General features: G+C 45.9%; 2 protein-coding genes across 6 annotated transcripts in view; one reads left to right on the top strand and one right to left on the bottom strand.

Annotated features, from left to right (window-relative positions):
- Positions 1–14463, bottom strand: part of ACACA (acetyl-CoA carboxylase alpha) — a 192286-nt gene extending 177823 nt beyond the window's left edge. The window contains exon 1 of one of the 3 annotated variants that reach the window (XM_044429886.1): positions 14337–14463. The gene's annotated coding sequence lies outside the window, so the exon portion shown is untranslated. Of the gene's footprint in view, positions 1–3292; positions 3393–14336 lie in introns of those variants that run through there. The other 2 variants (XM_044429884.1, XM_044429885.1) reach the window with 2 other exon arrangements.
- Positions 1298–22240, top strand: part of TADA2A (transcriptional adaptor 2A) — a 26929-nt gene continuing 5986 nt past the window's right edge. The window contains exons 1-12 of one of the 3 annotated variants that reach the window (XM_044429889.1): positions 1298–1421; positions 3391–3485; positions 5190–5296; positions 6060–6119; positions 7752–7843; positions 7930–8084; positions 8883–8971; positions 10846–10918; positions 12662–12725; positions 15027–15070; positions 16271–16381; positions 21383–21454. In XM_044429889.1, coding sequence (XP_044285824.1) covers positions 3461–3485; positions 5190–5296; positions 6060–6119; positions 7752–7843; positions 7930–8084; positions 8883–8971; positions 10846–10918; positions 12662–12725; positions 15027–15070; positions 16271–16381; positions 21383–21454 — 892 coding nt within the window. In that variant the 5' untranslated portion in view covers positions 1298–1421; positions 3391–3460. Of the gene's footprint in view, positions 1422–3365; positions 3486–5189; positions 5297–6059; positions 6120–7751; positions 7844–7894; positions 8085–8882; positions 8972–10845; positions 10919–12661; positions 12726–15026; positions 15071–16270; positions 16382–21382; positions 21455–22240 lie in introns of those variants that run through there. The other 2 variants (XM_044429891.1, XM_044429890.1) reach the window with 2 other exon arrangements.

The following is a 22240-nucleotide window of genomic DNA, read 5'->3' as shown; positions in this document are numbered from 1 at the left end:
TATTACCGGGCACTGTTAGAGCTGTTCTCTGTTGTGGTGCACAAGTCTTTGTCTGTTGTTATGCCCAGGGGTACTTCTCCCTCCCCTGTACAATTCAGTTTAAAGCGTTCCTGATAAACTATTTCACGCTGTGGCCTTCTTGCCAGGGGTTGCAAGGGGCAACCCATTCTTTGTCACCATTATACCTGGTAGTGTATTCTGCAGACCCTCTCCCAAAAACTGGAAGGACTGAAGAAAAAAAAATTACCTGGACCTCAAAGTACTCAACTCTCCTCCCTAAAGCTTCAAAGTCTGACATGATAACTTAATAAAACCAATTGTTGTGTCTATTAAATGTGTAAAGGTTGTCCAAGTATCACACAATGCATATCTATAGCTGCCAAATGTTGCTCACAATTACCTGCCAACCTTGGTACTTATAACACTTTCTCAAAAAAATTGTCTCAGCTAGGGCTTTCTACATCTGTATTTTAATCTGTATTTACATTTGTTGTCATCAGATATACAAGCTATCTTTGCCAATTGTTTCAAAATATTTAAACCAAAGCCTATACTTTTTTCACAGCTTCTTGTCCACACCTATTAACCACCACCAGGATGCTTGTCCTATCCCTTTCTCTCCAACACACGGAAATGGTAGCAATTCCATTTTTATACATGCCTAGGATTGGACTACAAAATTAGCACTGCAGCTCGATCCTCCAAATACGTTTTGCATAAGTATCTCAATTTAAGGCACGATGTACCTTGTTCGTTGTACACAGCACCCACGCTGAAAGGCAGTATGTACTTTTAGAGACAGCAGTTCCTACACTGCACGTCTTGCAGGTGTCATCTTCCATCTTTTAAAATGTCTATTATTCACTTTCATTCTTTGTGCCTCCTTTCTACGAGATATTCGAATAGCCAGCACACACAGAGAGGCTTTTGTGTCTTTAGTCCCTTCCTCTGAACTTCCGAAATTCGTTCCGCAACTGCACACCCCTTAAGCAGACGAGAGGAGGAGGACGGGAGCCGCCCCGAGGTCCTCGCGATGCAGAGACGGGGCAGAAACCTCACAAATCCTTAAACGCCTCGCCCGCACCTACACGCAGCGCGCCCCCGCGAGGCTCATCCTCCTGCGCGTCCCCTCACGCCCCCCCCGCGAATCCTCGGCGGGCGGGCACGCGCCGCGGAAGGCGGGAAAAGGCGGGAGAGAAGGCGGAGGGCGCGCGCGCGGCGACGCGCACGGCCTCAACCCCAGCGCAGGCCTCCGCCGGGCCCGAGCACGCTTTGGGGGCGCGAGGGCGAGGGCGGCTGACTGAGGGAGGGCGCGCCGCGGCCTGCTTGCCTCGGAACGGACCCGGCTGAGCGGGGAGGGGGGGAGAGGGCAGCACGAGGGAAGCACCAGGCCTCAGCTGCCCGACCGCGCGGCGGGACAGGTAAAGGGGCCGAGGCGGCAGAGGAGGGGCGCGCTCGTGGTCCGCGGGGTGGGGGCACGCGAGAGAGAGAGAGAGAGAAATGGGGTGGGGCCTCCCCGCGTGATAAGGCGCTTGTGCGGGCGGAGCGCGCGCCCTCGGCACGTCGCGGGGAGGGAGGGCGAGGGCACGCGCACGTGCTCTGGCGGGTGGGCGGTCCTGCCGCTGGCATCGGCTGTGGGCGCGGGACGTGGGCGCGCCAGCGCGTTGTTATGACGTGGCTCGGCGCGGCGGATTGTGGGATGGTGACGGGGAGGGTTTGAATTGCTGGCGGAAGAAGGGCGCCAGGCCAAGGAAGGGCAGGCTTTTTGTCTTTTTTTAACGGTTAGTCCTCCAGAGCGGACCGCTTGGGATCGCTGGGATTTAAGGCAGTCGGGGCAGACGGAACTCCCCGCTCCTTTCGGTGGGTCTGCTCGAAGGAGCAAGCCGGCCTTGTAGATCGCGATGGGCTTGACCCGTTGATTTCAATGGGGCAGCTCTCAGGATGCGTAAATCAGCGTAACTGATTTACGCCCCACTGATTTCAGGGGGTCTGCTGTGAGGACAAAGTTACTGGGATCGTGACTGAATTGTCCTGAGCTCAACTCTGTGGTTGTGACAGCGATAACCATTTAAGTCCCCATTGATTAATACACAAAAGTTTATATTACTACAACAAGAAGGCAAGACTGACTTAAGTCCTGTTGAAATCAGTGGGTCTTAAATTATTATTGACAGGTCCCACTGAATTCAATCAGACTACTCTTACTATTTTTTAATTATTTTTTGCAGGTTTACTAAATCTGCATCCAACTCAAATCTGCATGCAAGTATTATGAGAGTAAAACATATCTTTCTCCACACTGCATAGTTTCGAACTACTTTACAAAGCATCTGATTGAGTGCTGAAAAAATATAACTCAGACTGCAAAGTTCACATGTTACACATTTGAGTGTCATCTGGCCATAGAATGCTGTTCCTATTAGGGAACAGAACTCCTAACTCAGGAGTTTGTTTTTTTCATTGCAATTCTTATATTCCACATTTCATGATAAAAATCCTTTCTAGGCAACTTAAAAAGATGATGAAGCTATATAAAACCACAACAATAAATACGAAACACAACTCAAAAGGATCATCCCCCAGTTTAGTAAAAGGCCATTTGGGGAAGGGGCAGAGGCCAGGAGCCTGAGATGAGCTTCACCTTCCCATCTGCCTCTCTTTCTACGTACCCTGTGCACAGGGCAGTTAATAGTCAATTGTCCTGTGAGAAAAAAGAGAGGCAGGTGTTTCCCTGTCTCTCTTCTGCTACATGGTTGGACTGGACCACTTATTTCCACCACAGAGAAATACTATTATGGAATTTACCACCCCAAGATGTAGTTGGGCCACTAACTAGGATCTGTATGAGGCCACCGGGGGAGAAGAGGACACTCCCCTTCCACTGTGCCCATGACTTGCTGAACTTTGCAGCCAAATCTAATGCCTGTATTTGCATTTTTCTTCCTCTGTCCCAGTGTCATTCTTTAAATTGCAAGCCTGTGGGAAGGGACTGTCTTATAAAATATCTTTGTTAGCTGCCTTGGAAGGCATTTTGGCTAAAAAGCAGGATAGCAATGCTATAAATAAATGCAAAAAAGTATTACCACAGTGAGAGCCAGTGAGGTTTAGTGTAAGACTGTTATCCCCTGGCATCTATCTCTCCTGTATGTTGAGATTTTTTACCTGGGCTTATGTAAGCCAATCTGCATGTGAGACCCTCTGCTTGTAAAACATGTGCCCCTTTTAACGGTATCAATCCTAAAATGCTAACTTTTAAAAATCAAACATCCCCTATGTTAATTTCTTCATTTACCTCTCAAATGAGGGCTTCCAGCTGCATCCCCAGACTCCAGCAAACAGAAGGATTCTTATTTTTTTCTAGGATCTTACAGGTTGCTTTTGTTTTTTCAGCAAGTGCGCAACTCTGAAAAGCTTGATTCAAGGAGATCTTGTTCTCTTTGAGTGCAACCTAGGAAGGAACATGGATCATCTGGCATCATTCAGCAGTAAGTTTCCAACACACTCTTTAAAAACAACACCTGACTCCTCAGTAGGCATTTAGCATGAGATGGCCTGAACCCAGTGAGATATGGATATGTTCTTCTCCATAATGACGTGACAAAAGTCAGTTCAGAATGGTTCCAAAGGGGAGCCATTGTTGCAGCAAAATCATCAGTCTTCTGCTACGTATGCCTGAAGCAGTACGGAGAGTTTCTAGTGTTTATACAGTTCATATAGTGTGTAAGGATCAGACGGAAATTAAGGCAGAACGAGACAACTGCATTATTTACAGTTGTCTTGCGCTGTAGTTGTGGGTAACACAAACATCCTGGCCCAAGTTCAATTAACATTTAAGCTAAGTCAATTAACAATTAAAATGTATGCCCCAACTCATTCCTCTGAAGTAGCCGGAAAAACATCACTTGCAAGTTCTAGCTGTCAATAAGTAAAGACTTAAACCCGAATAAAGATAGAGCAGGACTACAGCTCCCATCATACTACAGGACTGGCTGAGCTAGGAGGGGCTCCAGAAGCAGCCAGGCTTGTGTTGTTCACCTTCCAGCATGGTGCGACTTCCGGAAGGGTAGCCTAGTCTGTTCATTTTGCTGCAACAATCTCAAGCCACAATCCTGTGCATGTTTAGACAGAAAAATGTCCTATAATTCCAAGTACAGAATCATAGGATATGAGTGTTTAGTGGACTAGGATCCTGCACATCTGATGCATGAAGTCTTATCCTATGGGACCCAACTAGAAACACAGCAAAATGCATAATTACATCCCACATGTGGTTTTTAATGTAAATTAATAGGTGCCGGGAGTACCCTGGTTTTTGTCAGGATCACAGTGCACTGGGACAAGAGGATTAACCCTTGTTTCTCTGCTCCCCATCTTTTCCTCCAATAAAACTTCCTGTCTTGGAGGAAAACAATTTCCCACTGGAACCAATGGAAATTACCCTTCCCTTGCATCTTGAATCTTCCCTTGGGGGAGGTTTTTTCATGAGGACCAAAGCAAAGAAGGAAAGGGTTTTAATTTTCCTTTCCACATGCTGCAACCCCAGCAAAAAGGGGATATCACATTTTGTTTGACCCTAAATGGCCAGGTGAAATGAAGTGTTCTCCTGGATAATACTAGGCTGCCATTTCCTAATAGAGGGATTTTAAAGAGAGACTTTATTGTGAAATCACCCAGTTAGAGCTCATCAGTTTGTCATATGATTCTATCTTGACATGAATAAGGGCAATGATTTCCTGTTAAGTGACAAGTGCTAATTAGTTTAGTGATGCTAGGGTGAATGTGCTCTGGTACTTAAGAATGCTCCAGAACTTAATTGAATTCTGTCAGACTATTTTCTGCATCTCATTGCCATTTGATCAATAAATTGGTTAAGCCACAAGGTGCCACCAAATTCTTTTTTCTTCCTGTCCAGAATCTTTTGATCTTATGAATGCTATGACTAATTTTCCATGGCTATGTCATAAACCATTCCTTGGTTAGCTGTTACTGAATGGCTTTTGAACCTGACCAAGCAGACGCAATTGCTACAGCATGTAAACCCTTCACTGAACGTCGAGAATTGACTCTCCCAGTGCCCAACACATGGATACCTGCCCTTTGTCAGTTTCTGTGCTGATAGCAAATCAAGGAGTCTGCCTTGCTAAACGGTGCCCACGCTACATGTTTTCTTGGTCTTGCTGGCTTCACAGATGACCCTTTTGACAAACCGCCATGCCGAGGATGCTCCTCCTACCTTTCAGAACCTTACATAAAGTGTGCAGAGTGTGGGCCACCTCCTTTCTTGCTGTGCTTGCAGGTAAATTTCGTTTACAAATGGAGAGAGGGCAGCAGGAGGACTCTGTCGCCAAGTCTGTGACATCTAGCAGTGTGTTGTGGTTCGAGGGTGGGGCTGGGACTCGGGAGAAGCAGGTTCAGTGGCCATGAAGCTTACTGGGAAACTGTGAGCCAGTTGCTGGCTTCCACCCAAATGGTTCCTCACAAGGTTGTTGTGAGGATGAAACAGAGAAGAGGAGGAGGCTCATCGACACCACTTTGGGCTCCTTGGAAAAGAAGTCAGATAGAAATGTAACGAACAATACGTACCCCAAGAACACTGGAAGGCAGTTGGCCAGGCAACTGGAAATCACAGATGTCTGGCAGACAAGAGCCCCCAGCTGTTGCTTTTGGTTTGATAGTTGGCACTGCCTTACAGGTCCCCAGATGCCACAAAGTCTTGTGAGGATCTTCCGCAAGCAAAAATGGCTTCTTGACAACCTGGAACCATTAATCACAGTTAGCTCTATTACGTGCATGCAGGGCTGGTTCCAAACCCCAAGCTGCCCGTATTGCCATTTAAAGGTTTTATTACTCAACACCAATAAAAGGAGACTTCATGTTAGAAATGTTTCAGGCAATATGCTAGTGGGCAAATATTTATTTGTAATAAACAGCATATCTGGGGAAAAGGACAGGAATGCTTCCATTTACCTCTTTAGTCACTATAGCATCCATGATTCCTCAAACCTGTCTACAGAGAGGGAGGGAAAACTAATTTGATGGTCATATTCCTTGTTTTGCAGTGTTTCACAAGAGGATTTGAATACAAGAAACACCAGAGTGATCACACCTATGAAATAATGGTAAATCTCCAATTCTCATTCTCTCAGAATAAGAGAGAACTGTAGCTTGAACTCCCAGAAGATAGCGCCTACTAGAAGATTAACTAGACATTACTTTGTAGAATAATAATGATTTTATTTTAACTATGTTAAAATAAACCTAGTTAAACTAGGCAAACCAAGTTAACCTAGTTAATGATTTTAACTAGGCAATGAATGTTTGCTAATCATCTGTTACTCAGAACAATTATGCTTTTCATTCCACTGAAGCTCCCGAATGATTCCCCACTAAATAGTTTATTGTATTTTGTTTTCTTAGTCATGTCATGACACTTCTAGAATTGCAACCCGCAGATAAGCTAGTGAGGAGGTTCTTGATACATTAACAAAACTTTTATAAGCTAACAGTAATTATAGCTTGTGAGACAGTTTACATTACTTGACATCATTATTTTAAATTCCTCTGTATGGGGTGTGGAGCAACTACAGCCTTTAAACTCGCCTTCCCTAAGTTGACACCCTCCAGATCTGTTGCAGTCAATTCCCTATGTTCTCTAGCCTGCCATGCTGCCGGGGAGGATGCTGGGAGTTGTAGTCTAACCCATCTGGATAGTGCAGGTTTGGTGTCTAGACCTCAGCCGCTAGAACTTACCTGCATTTTTTGTTTGTACATCTCAGGATGCAATGAATATTTACAACTCTGCATATCAATTTTGGCTCATGGCCTCTGGAGGGAGTCATTGAGTTGCCTACACAGACACTATTTTGGACTTCTGCAAGGGCTGGAGTCTCTCAGTGGCACCCTTTCCTGAAATTCTCAAAACTACCAGAAAAAAACACTGCATGTATTCAGCACACTGTTGTGGTGGCATTCCTAAAGTAGCTTTAGCAATGAGAACAAGATCAGTCAACTTTTTAAAGCAAATGGTTGGATGTGTTTCGTCATCACACCAACTACCTGTGTCTATTGAATCACTTTTTCTAAAAGGCAGCGAGTGGAACAAGTGTTGCCTAGAAATGTAAGTTTTCCTGACTCAAACCTGGAAGATGCAACCACTCCTCCCTTTGTGGATACGACATACGACACGAGCCCGTAAAAGCTCGGAGAAATAAGCTCCAAGTCAGGAGTGTTACACCTGAACCCGTTCCAATGGTGGGCAGGTCAAAGGAAAAGGGAAGGACAAAAAGAAACAAAGAACAGCCCCATGTGTTGGCATAAAGGACTTACTGGCAGCAACAGAGCCTTAGGAGAAGCATTTCAACCTTTAGGATGAGGAAAAACCAGACAACAAGCTGGGGGGAAATGTGAGGCTGGGGAAGCTGGGCTGGAACCAAAGGAAGGTGGCATGACCACCTGGGGAGGGCCAGATTGAGATCTGGAGACGGAAGAGAGGGCAGCTTTGGCCTTGGTTTCCTATCTCTATTATAGGTGAATATTCAAGGAAAGTGGATGAAAGTAGTAAAAAATTGTTATATGTGTGCTTTAATATATTGTTTTGCCGCCTAATCTTTGGGCACAAGATAGGTTAAGAAACAAAGCCTACATTCTTGAATATGGGCTACTTGAATTCCATGCAAGTCCACTTAGGTTTTCAAACAGTCTGACTACATACACCTGGAATGACCTCCTTCAATCGTTTCCTCCCTCTCCAGACCTCCAACTTCCCTGTGCTGGATCCTACTTGGACAGCGCAAGAGGAAATGGCCCTCCTGGAAGCTGTGATGGACTGTGGCTTTGGAAACTGGTGAGAATTAATGCCTAATTAACCACTGGTATCTCTTTTGACATCTGCCAGTTTGCAGTGGGAATACTGTCCTCTTCCTCTTCCAGGCAGGATGTAGCCAATCAGATGAGCACCAAGTCGAAAGAGGAATGTGAAAAGCATTACATGAAACACTTCATCAACAACCCCCTCTTTGCATCATCATTATTAAACCTGAAGCAGGCGGAAGAGAGCCAGCACACCACAGCCATTCCGTTTTACTGTAAGTGCCCCTCTCAGTGAAAGATGCCGCTTCCCATTCCGTTGGGCCTATGGCGAGGAAGGGGCTTGCGGACACTTGAGCGAGGGCGCTAGGAAAAAATGCACATGCGAGCACTGGGGAGGCTTGTGTCACATGACTGACGAAAGGTGTGATCCTATGCAAGTTTAGGCAGAAAAACGACCTGTAACTTGTAGGATGTCCCAGGCAGGAGAGAGGGTTGTGGACCTTTTGGATGATCTAAACTTGCATAGGATTGGACCCTAAAGAACTAAGTTGTGGGGGGTTTTCTGTATTGGTACAAAGTCCAAAGATAAAGGGCCTCAGTGGAAGGCTCTTCCTCAGATACAGGAAAGGCCGCACCACACACCTTAGGTAACCCATTCTCAATCCTACACTGGGATGCAAAGAAGGTACCTGTCCATCACATCTCAGGGTATGAATGGCATGATAAGGGAACAGGTGGTCCTCTACGTACCCTGGAAACAAGCCATTTGGAGCTTTATCTTGCACTTGAGAAAGACCGATTGGGAAGTACAAAGGTATTTTAGTTATTTTTCATTCTGTTCTAAACTATAAGGCATCAACCCAAGTCCTCATTTCATCTCACTGTTTTGCTCAGAGTAGTGTCGCAATGGGATACAGAATAAGAACAGATATCAGATCATTGCTTTTGCTGCTTTTCTTACCCAGTCACGTTTAGACCGTTCAGCTCTCCCTGTCCCTTTTCTCAAACCCTGGCTGGGAATTGGGGAGATACTAAGAATTAGCTAAAAACAGGCATTCCTGTTGTTTTTCCAGCTTCTGAAGATCCTCCGAGACCTACCTTTGACTCCCTGCTCTCAAGGGATATGGCTGGATACATGCCAGCAAGGGCAGATTTCATTGAGGTAGGAATCACATTTGCTTTCCTCACCAAAGAGAAATGCAATTGCTGTTTTGCTTATGTAATTTCATCATTTCGTTTATATGGTTTTTCCATCAATCGATATTGATTGGAGCCGCTTACAAAAATGCGCTGTGAGCCAGGGCGGGTCACAAAGCATTGTCGAACATGACTGAAATGCCCGTTCGCAGTTAATCCTGCAGCTTAAAATCAGCTGCAGTTTCTGGAATGTTTTGAAAGGCCGTCCCATATACAACATATTGCATTGGCCTAACAGAAAGCTTATTTAATCTTCATTTTGTAGAATACTCTACAGCCCCTGTTGAAGGAATTCTATCATTTTTTAAATAAAGATATGCAGTTAACTACTTGTGATTCCTCTGTATGAGATCCCCACTGCCAGCTGCAATGTTTTTCTCATGTAATTCTGTTGTACAACTTATAGGACATTTTAAAATGATGACATCAGCAGTCTAGGGGCATTTTGTGGTGGGGGTGGAATATTTGAGCAAGCACAAAATGTGAAAAAACAAAAAAACCCACTTGGGTCTAGCTGGGGATCAGAAAGAATTCAAAACATTATTGTGATGGCCACCCAGAGAGCATTATGCTAACAGGCAGCTTTTATACAAATTTAATAAGTAAAATGGGTACAGCGGAGTTACTCTGTGTAAACAATTTGAGAGAGGGACTGCCAGAAGAGCAGGGACGGGGTATTCTTAGTGGCAAGTCCTGATGAGACAAGGGGTTTCTGCAAAATTCATCTCAGGATATGGAACTGGGCCTGTCACAACCAGTTGCCGGCTTGAGAAAAGTAAAATTAGATTGCTCCCGCTTAATGGAAGAAACTGTTCTACCAAAGTAAAGAATGAAAGATAGGCTTTTCGAGAGGTAGTTTAATTCTTCTAGCATTGCCTTTATTATACCTACTGTGCTGCTGCAATATGTATGCATGTTATATATTTAGACATGTATAGCCCACCTTCTATCCTCAAAAGCCCCCAAGGAAGATCACAGCATAATTGAAACCAATATAAAGTATAGAAATAAAATGAAACATTAAAATGTAAAGAAACTGAGAACTAATAAAAAATAATAAATAACTAAAAACTAGACCGATACTAAAATAATTCACACCAGCAAGAGGAAAATTAAAACAACCCCGACCCTTGCGGAGAAGCAATTTATGCATGCAAAAAGACCTACTTCTGGCCCTTTTCTGTCTCAACATGTGTAGGATTGCACTCTATTAATTTAGAAGCAGCTTGAAATAAAAAAGGGGCTGCTTGAAACGAACCCTTCCTTACTGTGCTGTGCATCGGTTAACTGCTCACAGCAGTTTAGTGACACCTCAGGACAGGCTACAAGTATCACAAGCCAGGAGCCGTCACAGCTCTAGCCCAGAGAAGGTGCACAGTTCCACCACTTGTGTGTCCTCAGCCAGGTGACCAGAAACAGGAGAGAGTCCCATGCACTGGTTGTGTGAATGCACCTTTTGTTCTGAATGTCAGGCCACAATGGCTTACGTAACATGAAGCAGCGCTTCTCTCAGCATCAGAAAACTTTAAAAAACAGTGGCGGAAGGTAGCGGTTCTGACACTAGCTGCAGCACGGCAGCAGCTATATTGCCGGGCCAGGGGAAATCTGAGAAGGATGTTTTCCCACCTGTGCCAGGGATCCAGCAGAGGAGGAATGGCTGCCCTGTGGCACGCCTGGCTGTAGCTGTTGTGTCCCCTGCACTTGTCCTTGAGGCATTCGCTGTCAGGGCCCTTCGGTAATTGAAATGTTCTGTCATTTTTACTGTCTCTGCCTTTCTGTTACATGAGCACTAACTGAGGACCTCCCTCCCTCCTCCTCTCTTTGATCTGCTTTCCACAGGAGTTTGACAATTATGCTGAATGGGATCTAAGAGATATAGATTTTGTGGAGGACGACTCCGAACTCTTACATGGTGAGTTCTTGTGCGCATCATTCACCGGCCTCCGTGCCGGTGCGCAGCGTCCGTTCGGCAAGCTTCTACAGGTGCAGGATGTTCCGTGGCATCCCTTCCGCCGTGTTGCGGCACAAATGTGGTTGCTTCATGAAGAACTTTGTCCCTTTCTCTTATGGATAAAGTTCTTTTTTTTATATATACACACACACACACACACACTGAATTTTTCTCCCCACCATTTTACTTTGCTTCACGCTCTCTGTGCATCACACATAGGGGCTTTTCTGTATTTATTTCTTTTTTCTTCACATACATTTGCGCCCAAACTATGTATTTTGTTTTATGGAACTGTTTTAGGAACATCCATCCCTTCGAAACATTTAAGATTTGTCTGTTGGCAGATACTTAACAATGTAAATTTTACTCTGGATGATTTAAAACAAGCCAGCAAGCAAACCATACACCAATTTTAGACCCCTTTGACACGTGCAGTCCCTGGGGTGGGAGCCGCCACAGCCCCATACTGGAGGCGCATACTTGGTTTGTTCAGAACCTCCCAACACAGTGCACCAACGCCAGAACATTTCTCGCAGCAAAATGTAAAACCAGAATCTCTGCTAACAAATTCAAGCACCACAGACACCAAACTATTGCACCTGCTGTGCTTTAAAAGAACACCAGATTGGCCTATGTGATCCAACTGAAATAAAAGCAGCATACAAGTAGTAAAGAGCCCCACCTTCACCAATGAGGGGGAAGCATCCAAAATCCACTCGGCTCACCATTTTATGCATGTTCAGAAAGAAAAAAAGGTCTATGAGAGGCTGGCTGGGGAATTCAGGGAGTTGTGGGACCTTTTCTGTGTCTAAACCTGCACAGGACTGTCCCCTAAACCGGTCCATGGACCGGCACCAGACCGTAGATTTCCTGCCAGTCCTCGGGGGAGCCACATCCCACTCACTGTGGATGGTACAGGGGCTGGCTGTGCTCCACCACCTCTTCCTTGGTTGGCATCACAGTCATAGGGGGCGTGCCAGTGCCACTGGGGGGGGGGATGGTAGGCAGGGAAGAGAGAGACAGCTTGGTGGGAGCCATGCTGCACCGATTTCAGTATTTTGTTCTTGGCATTTTTTGTTGCTCAGTTTCTGGTCGTTTTGGAGAATTCTCATTTTTTTTGGTATTGTGTCTGGAAACTAATACACAGAATACTGTATTATGTATATGGTGTTTTTTTGTTTCTGCCTCAGCAGTCTCCAAGGTGGTTCTCCTGTTTTCACTGGTCCCCAGCTGTGTAAAGGTTGAAAACCACTGCCCTGAACTATTAATCTGAAAGCAGCTTGAAACTGCAAGGTTTTCAAGGGATGATTTTTTAACAGAACAGCTCCTTCTCAGCAGGGGCCATACATACTTACCTAGCAAGGGAATTGCATAAGCAGAGAATGGCATGATCTTGATAGCGGGGCCACGTGGTCCTGGTATTCAGCAGCTCATAAAGCAGCAGCTCATTCCCTACTGGATGTGCACTTGGAGGGGGCTTTATTCTGCCTCCCCTGGAATGACTTACGGGATGCTGGTTTCTCTAATGTTTCAGAACATGATTTCGCTAGTCTGGCCCCGTTCCTGCTGGGGCCTCTGCCCTTTTTCATGCTATGATGAAAACAGGTTGTTGCAGAGGGGATTTGGGAGATAAGCTCGATGCTAATTTCCCTTATGAGGAATTTATTCTTTTGGTCTCTTTTTCTTCCTGCTGAACTTCCACAGCTTTGAAGATTGCGGTTGTAGATATCTACCATTCTAGGTTAAAGGAAAGGCAACGCAGGAAAAAGTGAGTTTTCAGCCATTTTCTCTTTTTACTTGTTCAAAAAGTGAATGGGTCTACTTGCAAAACCACAGTTAAGATGTTGAGTAACAGAAATTTCTAAGGGGTAGAGTGGACATGCCAGGGATCAGCTCTGCTGGTTATTCATTTACGTATAAAGCATGGTAGGGTCAGATGTTGACATCAGAATGGGCAAAGGGAGCGGAAAGGCAGAGGTTTGGACAACATGCCATGGTGAGGTAAGGCAGAGGTGGTGTGGTTTTACAACAGGCTTTAGGAAAACCCCTTTCAGCCCAGGGCCAAATTCTGCTTTGACGTGGTCTTTGGGAACACATTGCAGTGGTGGATGGGGGGAAATGCCTGCATGCCGTGCCTTTCAGCTCATACTCTACTAACTCAGCTTCAGGAGAAGCACTTCAGTCTTTCAGAATGGACAAAAAATATGCAACTAAATGGTGGTCGGGGAAAGTGGTGGGGACCAGGGGAGAGTGTGTGGCTGACTTGAGAACCCCAGAGCAATTGTTTGAATTCTTCAAAAGCGAAGTGGGATGCTGGGCCTGATGTTCTGCACCCCCATTCCCTGGTCTCAACACTTGACAACCACGGGTGTGTACTTACAGAATGGAATCCCACACACGGTTGTTGCCAAGCCTTTGCACATAAACAGAGCAAAAAATGGACGCACTCCCTTAGAACCCCAAAGGTATACTGGCTATTATGTGCATCTTCTGCAAGTAGCAACCCATCTACACACAAATGTGTCCAAGTCTCTCTTTGTTATTGCTTGTTTTTAACTGCATTAAATTTTAAACCTTGAATGCATTTGTATTTAGTGTATATGTATTATATTATCATTTGTATTTTACTATTCGTATTGCAATGTTTATTTTCTGGCCTGTTGTAAATCACCCAGAGAGCTTTGGTCGTAGGGCAGTATAGAAGTGAAATACAGAAAGTGGAGGAAGGAACAAGAGGAATAGCTATTCGTGACTTGATAGTGACCAACAAGGAAGACATAGCGGACAAAGTGGCAGCTACAGGGACCCTGGGGGAAAGTGACTGTGCCATGCTTGAATTTTTGATTCAAAAGGAAGCAAAAGCCAAATGTAGCCCAACGCGTACCCTGGATTTCAGGAAAGCCAATCTCAGTAAACTCAGAACAAGGATAAGCCAAGTCTTAATGGTTGTGGGCTCTCCCACTCTAGGGACATTCAAGATACAATTGAACAGCCGTCTGAGAAAGATGGTTTCACTTGGAGTCTTTCACCAAGCAAGGGGTTGGACCCAATGGGCCTCTGGTCCCTTCCAGCTCTATGAGTCTATGAAATAACAACAATGAAATATGTAGGCATCAGCACTCTTAATCCCATTCTCCAATTACTGCACTCCACAGACAATTTGCATCAGGAACTTGGCTACAATGAACCTGTACTCTTAAGTGTGCTTGATTAGCAACATGCAGCTGACAAGTTGGTTAATTAACTTTCTGTGTCATTTGTTCAGCCAGTTACATGACTCCCTATAGAATTACTTAATGGCCCTGTGAACAGAGATGTCTCATATTTTTCAAATGTCCTAGTTCAAATTGAGGTGCATGATTAAATATAAGTAACTCACCAGGAATTTTCTGCATCTCTTGTAAGAAGATCCTGAACTGGTACTGATCGCTTGATGGAAAGACTCCTATTGGAATACGCAATAGAATAACTTGAAGGACGGGTGCTTTGGAAGGATTCTCCTCACCTGTTCTTCACCTGCAATATTAAAACTTCTTTTAGTTTGTGTAACACGCAAGCATGCCAGAGTTGGAGAAACAACCAAGAGTCTCGTATCACCTTGTACACTAGCAAATTTATTTTGGCACGGCGTTTGGGGACTCTGTCCAAAGATGCTTATGCCAGAATTCAAATGATCGTCTCTAAGACAGTCCCCGACACTGCACTGTACACAAACTTCTCCAATGGTGTCCTCACTCAGACACCTGCAAAAGGTCGTTTTATTTCTGTATTCTTAACATGCATACATGGATTTGTATATATCCACAGCAATGAATACAGCATTTCTGCCCATGATTTGGCCTGTTCACAGTCACTCTCCCATGCTCTTGCTTGTGAAGAGCAGACCTGTGGTGCTGCCCTGGAGACAGCTATTCTTTATGTAGCTAGTCCTGTCTATGTCCATCTAGCCTTTCCTGGAAAACCTTTGAGGAACAGATCCTGCCATTTTCCCTGGACAGCTTTTCTGCAGTGAGAAGCCTGTTTATAGTTGGGAGCACACCTAATTCAGGGTGTACCCTTTTCATTACAGAATTATAAGAGACCATGGACTCATCAATCTCAGAAAGTTTCAGAGTGAGTACTGCGGTAGTCGGCCTTATCTTGAGCATCTTGAATCACACTGGTGTTTGTTACTTATTAAATTGTCTCTGGAGCATAGTGAAGAGGCCAGAATTCAAACTGAAGTTAGAATTTCAAGGGCTAGGCAACTGGTCATTCCCCCAGTATTTGGGCCTGCCCCTCCCATCAGCCCTGGCCAGCAGAGCCTTATGGTGAGGGATTATGGGAGTTGTAGGCCAACACTTTGGAAGGCCACTATTTGCCCATCCTGGAGTTAGATTTTTTTGGGTCCAGTGAGTTCTCTGAGCAGCTCAGTAGGTATGGGACCTGATCAGTTGCTTGGATAGGAGACTTCTAAGAGACCCATTTCAACAGCAGCATGCGAGTTATTTGTTTACAGAAAAAGCTAGGTACTTATAGGACACAATATTATTGTACCACAGCAGACAACGTGTTTAATGTCCACACGTCATGCTCAGCTGTGCCTCCTTTGACTTGTTAACAGAGTCATAGAAACATAGAAATAGAGCGAGTCAGAAGGGGTCTCCCCGGCCATCTAGTCTGACCCCCGGCTCCAGCCGGCTCCACTCACGATATGCCCACCATGTGCATGTCCAGCCTATCCTTGAACACCCGCACCGATGGGGCCTCAACCATCTCCATGGAAGCCCATTCCACACCCTCGGGGTCCCAACTGTCAGGAAGTGCTTCCTGACATCTAAATGGAACCTTGGTCTAACTGGCTCAGTTTCTCCCAGCAAGACCTTACTTGAACGCTTGGATTCTGCCACGCAGAAGCATCCAAAGCCATCCTTTTCCCTGCAGCCCCAATCGCCAAGTGCATAAAAAGTAAATGCCTCCACATCACAATGCAGCTACAGCCCGTGTGTGTTATAGGGTGTCCACAGGAAAGACTATGAATGCACATGTGGGCTAGCAGCATAGAGAACATTTCAGTGAGCCTATGGCAAGCATAGCACTTGGTTTCTGATGGTGATTTTGGTAAGAGACCAGAGCAGAGAGGAAGCCTGGGGAATAACATCCAACAAGCCACGGTTGACAGCAGGGAATTTTGACCTCTTCTGTCTGACCTTAACACCATGTGAAGACCATCCAACAGGAGGCAGCATCTTAACTCTTCACATTAAAGTAATCTTCTTGACTCTGTATTTCTCTCCTCGGATAAGAATTTTTCTGTCCACAACTGTCTTGCAGTTCTGGAAAGAAGATACCCAAAGGAGGTTCAAGATCTTTACGAGATGATGAGGCGCTTTGCAAGAATACTGGGACCAACAGAGCATGATAAATTCATAGAGAGCCATGCATGTAGGCATCTTGATTTTCTATTTATGTTCCTCTTGTAAGGGAGAGAGATGTGTCAGCTCCGTCGTGCTATAAAGAGTGTGGCTTCTCTGTCAGTGTAAGGAGATCTACGCAACCCCCACCACCAATTATCTTGGTATATAGAGAACTGCTCTTTAGAAAATGGTAGCACTTTTTTTTATCAAGGCAGAATCTGTTCAAGAATGCAAGTTTTGGAGCTGTACCAAGCTCTTAATGAGGGATTGGGGTGGTGCTTGTGTGTATAGACACACACACCACACACACACACACAGAGCCTTATTAATTCCCATCTCTCTTGCAATTACGTGGTGCACAGTTGGTTTCTTTTTGTTTGTTCAGGGAGTGAGTTTGTTTCTAAAGCTTTTAGCACTTCAAGTATAAAATACACAGACTGGTTTGGGCATTATAGCTGCTTTGGTTAGAAGAGGAAAGGCAATATATAAATAGCTTAATGACAAGCTGGTGTAAGGGCACCAAGGCTGTTGAAAGCTTTTGCATTTTTATTCCTCAGCACGCCTTTCAACGTACAACAACAACAACGAGGTCATGCTGTTTTTCTTTTAGGATAAGATCTCAGAGAGGGAAGTACTCCTGTCAGTGGAAATGGTCTCTTAGGGGACAGTCCTTTCTGGCTGCCTGTGACCTTCTAAATCCGGAAGGTTATGGGCATCCAAACGGACCATGGAGGGGAGGGCTGCTCTGCACCCCCTCCACCCTCAAAAACAAATATTCCCCCTTCCTCGTGCAGAGGAGAGGCTGAAGCCCCATCTGGATTCAGTGGAAGCCTGCAAGACCTCACTCCTCCCTGCCTCCTCTAACACCCCCAGTGCCTGTGCCAAGGACTGTTTCCTGCACCAGCCAAGAGGACAACAGGCGAGGTCCCCACTGCAACCTCAGTAGTCTTTATCAACAGATACAGAAACGCAACCAAAATGTCCATTGCTCCCCATGCACGGTTCTACACACTTGGCTATCCCAACAATCACAGGTTGATTTTCTTTACTGGCTGAAACCAGCCTTACTCAGGATGAAGTCACTATCTGTGATTTTCACTTCCTGGAGCAAAATATGGCACAGTTTAGATCTCCAAACAAATGACAGGTCTCTAGATGGTTGTGTAAGACACACCCACACAGAGTGGCAACCCTGAGCAAGATATTGCAGGATTCCAAATTGCACAGCTCCGTTCAAGCACCACTGCCCATCGGTCTCTTGCTCTAAATGCAGGAGATTTTAGCATCAGGAAACCAAGCTGGGCCTGTGCCCTTTAAAGTGGAGGAGCAAGGTACAGTAATTCCAGTGTCTGAACTAACATACAAATAACTTGGAGATTCCTTCCCTCATGGAAAAAGGCATATTGGGCAAATAAAGGCACAATCTGATACTTATTTAGAAAGAAAAAGGGCTTACAACTTGCAAAAAGGCATGCCCAGCAAGGCACGCTCAGAGTGGTAGGCCTTTTTTCTGCCTAAACATGCATAGGACTGCATCCTCAGTCGTACCGCACGATGTCATTTTCTTGGATGGCAGAACAGAACCCCTGAAGAAATGAGGTTTCTTCACATTCCTAAACATTAGGAGCTTTGCTGTCCTCCAGTCCTACCCTAGAAAGGGCTCGTGGCAATGCCTCAGTTCAGTGGACCTTCCTGGTTCTATATTTCTATGTTGGGAAATGTTGAGTCATGCGTAGCAGAATCCACAGCTTGCTTTTTTGTGAGCAGCTTTGCCTTGAAAGGTGCCTCACTCCTCCATCACCTAATCATCCATGTAGTTTGCATAATTAGCCATCCTAATTGGTCTATCCACATTCCAACAGAGGTCGTTTAAAACATGGGTCCCTGGATTTCCTCATGTTTTTCTCTGCTGAAAGAGCCGAGAAGCTGTTTCTGTGTTTCATACCAGTCATGTTCCTAGGAGTGGCGGTTTCTGCATAGTCATGGATCTAATTTTCTGACCTTTTTGTAACTAGTTATGCAGGCGAGGTAGCCTTTGATGTAATTAAGAGCACATTTCATTTGTGCATTGGAAAATGTGGCCATCAGTGGAATGGTTTGTCTTCTTCTCTGCCCAGCATATTATAGCAGAATGGAGTGTTATTTTTTAAATTTCTTTCCCTATAAGGAACCCAAGGCAACTGACATAATCTTCCTCCTCCTTTTCGTACAACCACTCCGTACAGCCAGCTAAGCTTAGAGTCACCTTACATTGTTGTGTAGTGTTTGTATCCCACCATTTTTCCCCTTGAGAGGAACCAAAGGCCACCTCATGGCTCAATTTTATCTTCACAACAACCCTGTGAGGTAGGTTAGGCTGAGCGTGAGTGACTGGCTGAATGCCACCCAGCAAGCTTCACGGCCGAGAGGGGACTGGAACCCAGATCTCCCCAGTCCCGGCCCACCACCCATTAGCCACACTGCTCTCCAGTCATTCATTATATATTTCACTGATCCTTAACAATATCCCTGCCTTTCAGCTCTAAGGGCAGCTCACAGCCGGAACACAGGAAGTGGGCCGCAGCTGAGAGCAGAGCGGTTGTCCCTGTAGCCTTGGCAGGGTCTTAGGCAGGAAGAGGGTCTTCCCCAATTCTCTCAACCTCCTACACGATCCTTTTCCTTGGAGGCTTGGGGGATCAAGCCAAGGCCCTTCTACATCCCAAATGGGTGTTTTGCCACTGATTCCTAGTCTATTGTTCTAAATTAGTAATTTATTTATTATTTAGACAGCTTATATGCTGCCCCCATTGCATAAGCCTCAGGGCGGCTTACAATCATTAAAATTCCGCATATAAATACCAAAAATAAAAATAAAAATCATAGAATAAATAAAATACATAAAATAGTGGAAACAGCCTGGGCAGTTTAAAATCAACAAATAAACCTTAACAATTAAAATAGTGTTTAAATAAAAAGGTCTTGGCCTGGCGCCGAAAAACAAATAATGATGGCACCAGGTGGACTTCTCTGGGGAGGGCATTCCATAGGTTGGGCACCACCGCAGAGAAAGGCCTCCTCCAGGTACTCGCCCTCCTAATACCCTTCACGGAGGGTTCCCGGAGAAGGGCCTCTGCTGCAGATCTCAAGGGGTGGCCGGGCATATATGGATGCAGGCGCTCCTTTAAGCAACCAGGACCTAAGCTGTTTAGAGCTTTGTAGGTCATAACCAGCACCTTGAATTGGGCCCGGACTTCAATGGGGAGCCAATGGAGCTGACGGAGGGCTGGGGTTATATGAGAACAACGCCCAGTCCCCATCAGCAGCCTGGCAGCTCTATTTTACACCAATTGAAGTATCCAGACCGTCTTCAAGGGCAGCCCCACGTAGAGCGCGTTACAGAAGTCTAATCGGGAAGTTATCAACGCGTGTTTCACTGTCGCCAGGCAGTCGTCCTCCAGGTAGGGGCGCAGTTGATGGATCAGCCGAAGCTGAAGGAAAGCGCTCCTCGCCACCGCTGTCACTTGAGCTTCCAAAGACAGCTCCGGGTCGAGGAGCACTCCCAAGCTGAGACCCTGTCCTTAAGAGGGAGTGCAACCCCATTCAGGACAAGGTCAAAGTCCCCCATCCCAAAGCCCGACCCACCTACCAACAGGACCTCCGTCTTGTCTGGATTGAGCTTCAGTTTATTGGCCCTCATCCAGCCCATTACCTCGGCCAGGCACCGGTTCAGCACAGCCACTGCCTCACCTGGATTGGTGGAAAACGAGAGGTAGAGCTGGGTATCATCAGCGTACTGATGATTCCGCAGCCCACACCTCCTGACGACCTCTCCCAGCGGTTTCATGTAGATGTTAAACAGCAACGGGGACAAAATGGACCCCTGCAGAACTCCATGGCATAGCTGCCATGGCGCAGAGCCATAGTCCCCTAGCACCACCTTCTGGAATCGGCCATTGAGACAGGAGCGGAACCACCACCACGCGGTGCCTCCGACCCCCAATCCCACTAGCCTATCCAGAAGGATACCATGGTCGATGGTATCGAAAGCCGCTGAGAGGTCCAGGAGAACCAACAGGGACGCACTCCCCCCGTCTTTCTCCCTGCACAGGTCATCGTACAAAAAATCGTATTTTAAAAGTAGACCACACAATAGAAATCCCCTCATCATTCCAATACTCTCCTCAGGTCCTGTTACGCCATGCGCACTGCAGATGAGGGGCTGAGTGCAAGAAAGAGCCATTCATCTCAAGCAAGGACCCCGTGTTCAGGTCTGCAACTCTCACAAGCCCTGCTCCTTGGCCAAGCTGGCTGGGGCATATGGGGGTTGCATCCAAAACACCTGGAGGGCACCAGGTTGCCTTGACCAGCCTTAGTGCCATCTAGCTAGGACACATGAACTTGGTTCCTGCGTGGCACCAATTAAAAATAAGATTAAATTGAATTAAAAATTAAATCAGCTGTCACGCCTGGTAATACAGGTAGCTTTGCATGCGCTTTTCAGGACTTGTGCTCCGTGTCGTCTTCACCTCTGAAGATACACTGGATCTGGGCAAGATGCCTCACATTCCTTTTTCACTTGCAATATAAGTCCATGGGGCATTTAATGAGGGCCACATGCAGGCCTTTGGCTTCACTTTGCTTGGGGCAGTTCAGAGCATTCCATGCCCTGCACATCTCCTCGCTCCGTTTCTCCCTCCTGACATGGGATCACAAAGAACACATGGCTTCCCCAGGCGCTGATGTCTGCTCACTGTCCATATGCTAGAAACTTGGCATCCCTGGATCTGTGGGATCCAGGTCCATCTTCAGATTCTGGGTTGAGCCAGTGTGGTGTAGTGTTCAAGAACGGAACTCCTGGCAGGGGGAAGTGGGTTGAAATCCCTTGAAAGGGAGCTAGTCCTCCTTTTTCACTCTGTCTCACAAAATGGTTGCAAGGTTCAAAGAACTTTATGTTATTGCTGTTTGAAGGAAGAGCCTTAACAAGAGCCATTGCCTAACCTACACTTGCTTGTTTCTTCTAAATTTTGCAAATGTTCTAATGGGCAAACAGTGGAGTTTGAGCTACGAAAGGAAATCAAGCGGCTGCAGGAATACAGGCTGGCAGGGATCACCAACTTCTGCAGTAAGTACATGCTGGACAAGTTAGCCAAGGCTTCATGGTGATACTTACAGAAAGGATACACTCGAAAAGTCATTTTCCTGTGAAATGTTCCATGAGCCAGGGAGTATCAGCTCATCGTGCCATTGGAGGAAAAACTGCCCTTCAAACAGATTCAAATCCTTAAATGTTAGGAGATGCCTCCGATAGTCATGGCTAAATTCTGCAACCGTGACCAGTTCTGTATTAGAGAATTGGCCGGCTGACTCACGAACCTCTGAGTGTCTTTCATCAGAAGGTTTACCATAATGACCTGTCTCGTCCTCCCTTACCAGTTTTCCCACTCTGCCCTCCCTCCCTCCAGGCAGCAGACTGTGTCATTCGGGCTTTTGGGCAACTTGAGCATTTCTGGGCCCCCAAATAGGTCTTGTTTCATTATCGTGGCCAGCTGAGCACGAACTCACTTCCATCCCAAAAGGGAAAGTACGCGTATCTCAGTAATCCACTGGCGGGATGAGGGGCCCTTGGCAATGCACCCCAGCAAATAGCAGAGCCGCTGTTTTCCAGCAAGTGCCATTTCCCCAGCTTCAGATGTTTTAGACTGCAACTTCCAGTATTCCTGACCATTGGTCATGTTGACTGGGGCTGATGGGAGCTGAAGTCCAGCACATCGAGAGGTTTAGCTAATGCAGTGCATGGGAGGGTGTTACAGCTACATTCATGTTGTATTGGGCATCCTTTGGTAGCTTCGGTGACACGATGGAAAAAAAGGCGGGTTGCTTACCTGTAACTGTCGTTCTTCGAGTGGCC

This window comes from Varanus komodoensis, unplaced genomic scaffold (assembly GCF_004798865.1).
Source record: "Varanus komodoensis strain SLA01 unplaced genomic scaffold, ASM479886v1 scaffold20_1, whole genome shotgun sequence".
Taxonomy (NCBI): Eukaryota; Metazoa; Chordata; class Lepidosauria; order Squamata; family Varanidae; genus Varanus; species Varanus komodoensis.
Note: the sequence above shows the minus strand (reverse complement) of the source record. Positions and strands in the feature narration are given on the sequence as shown.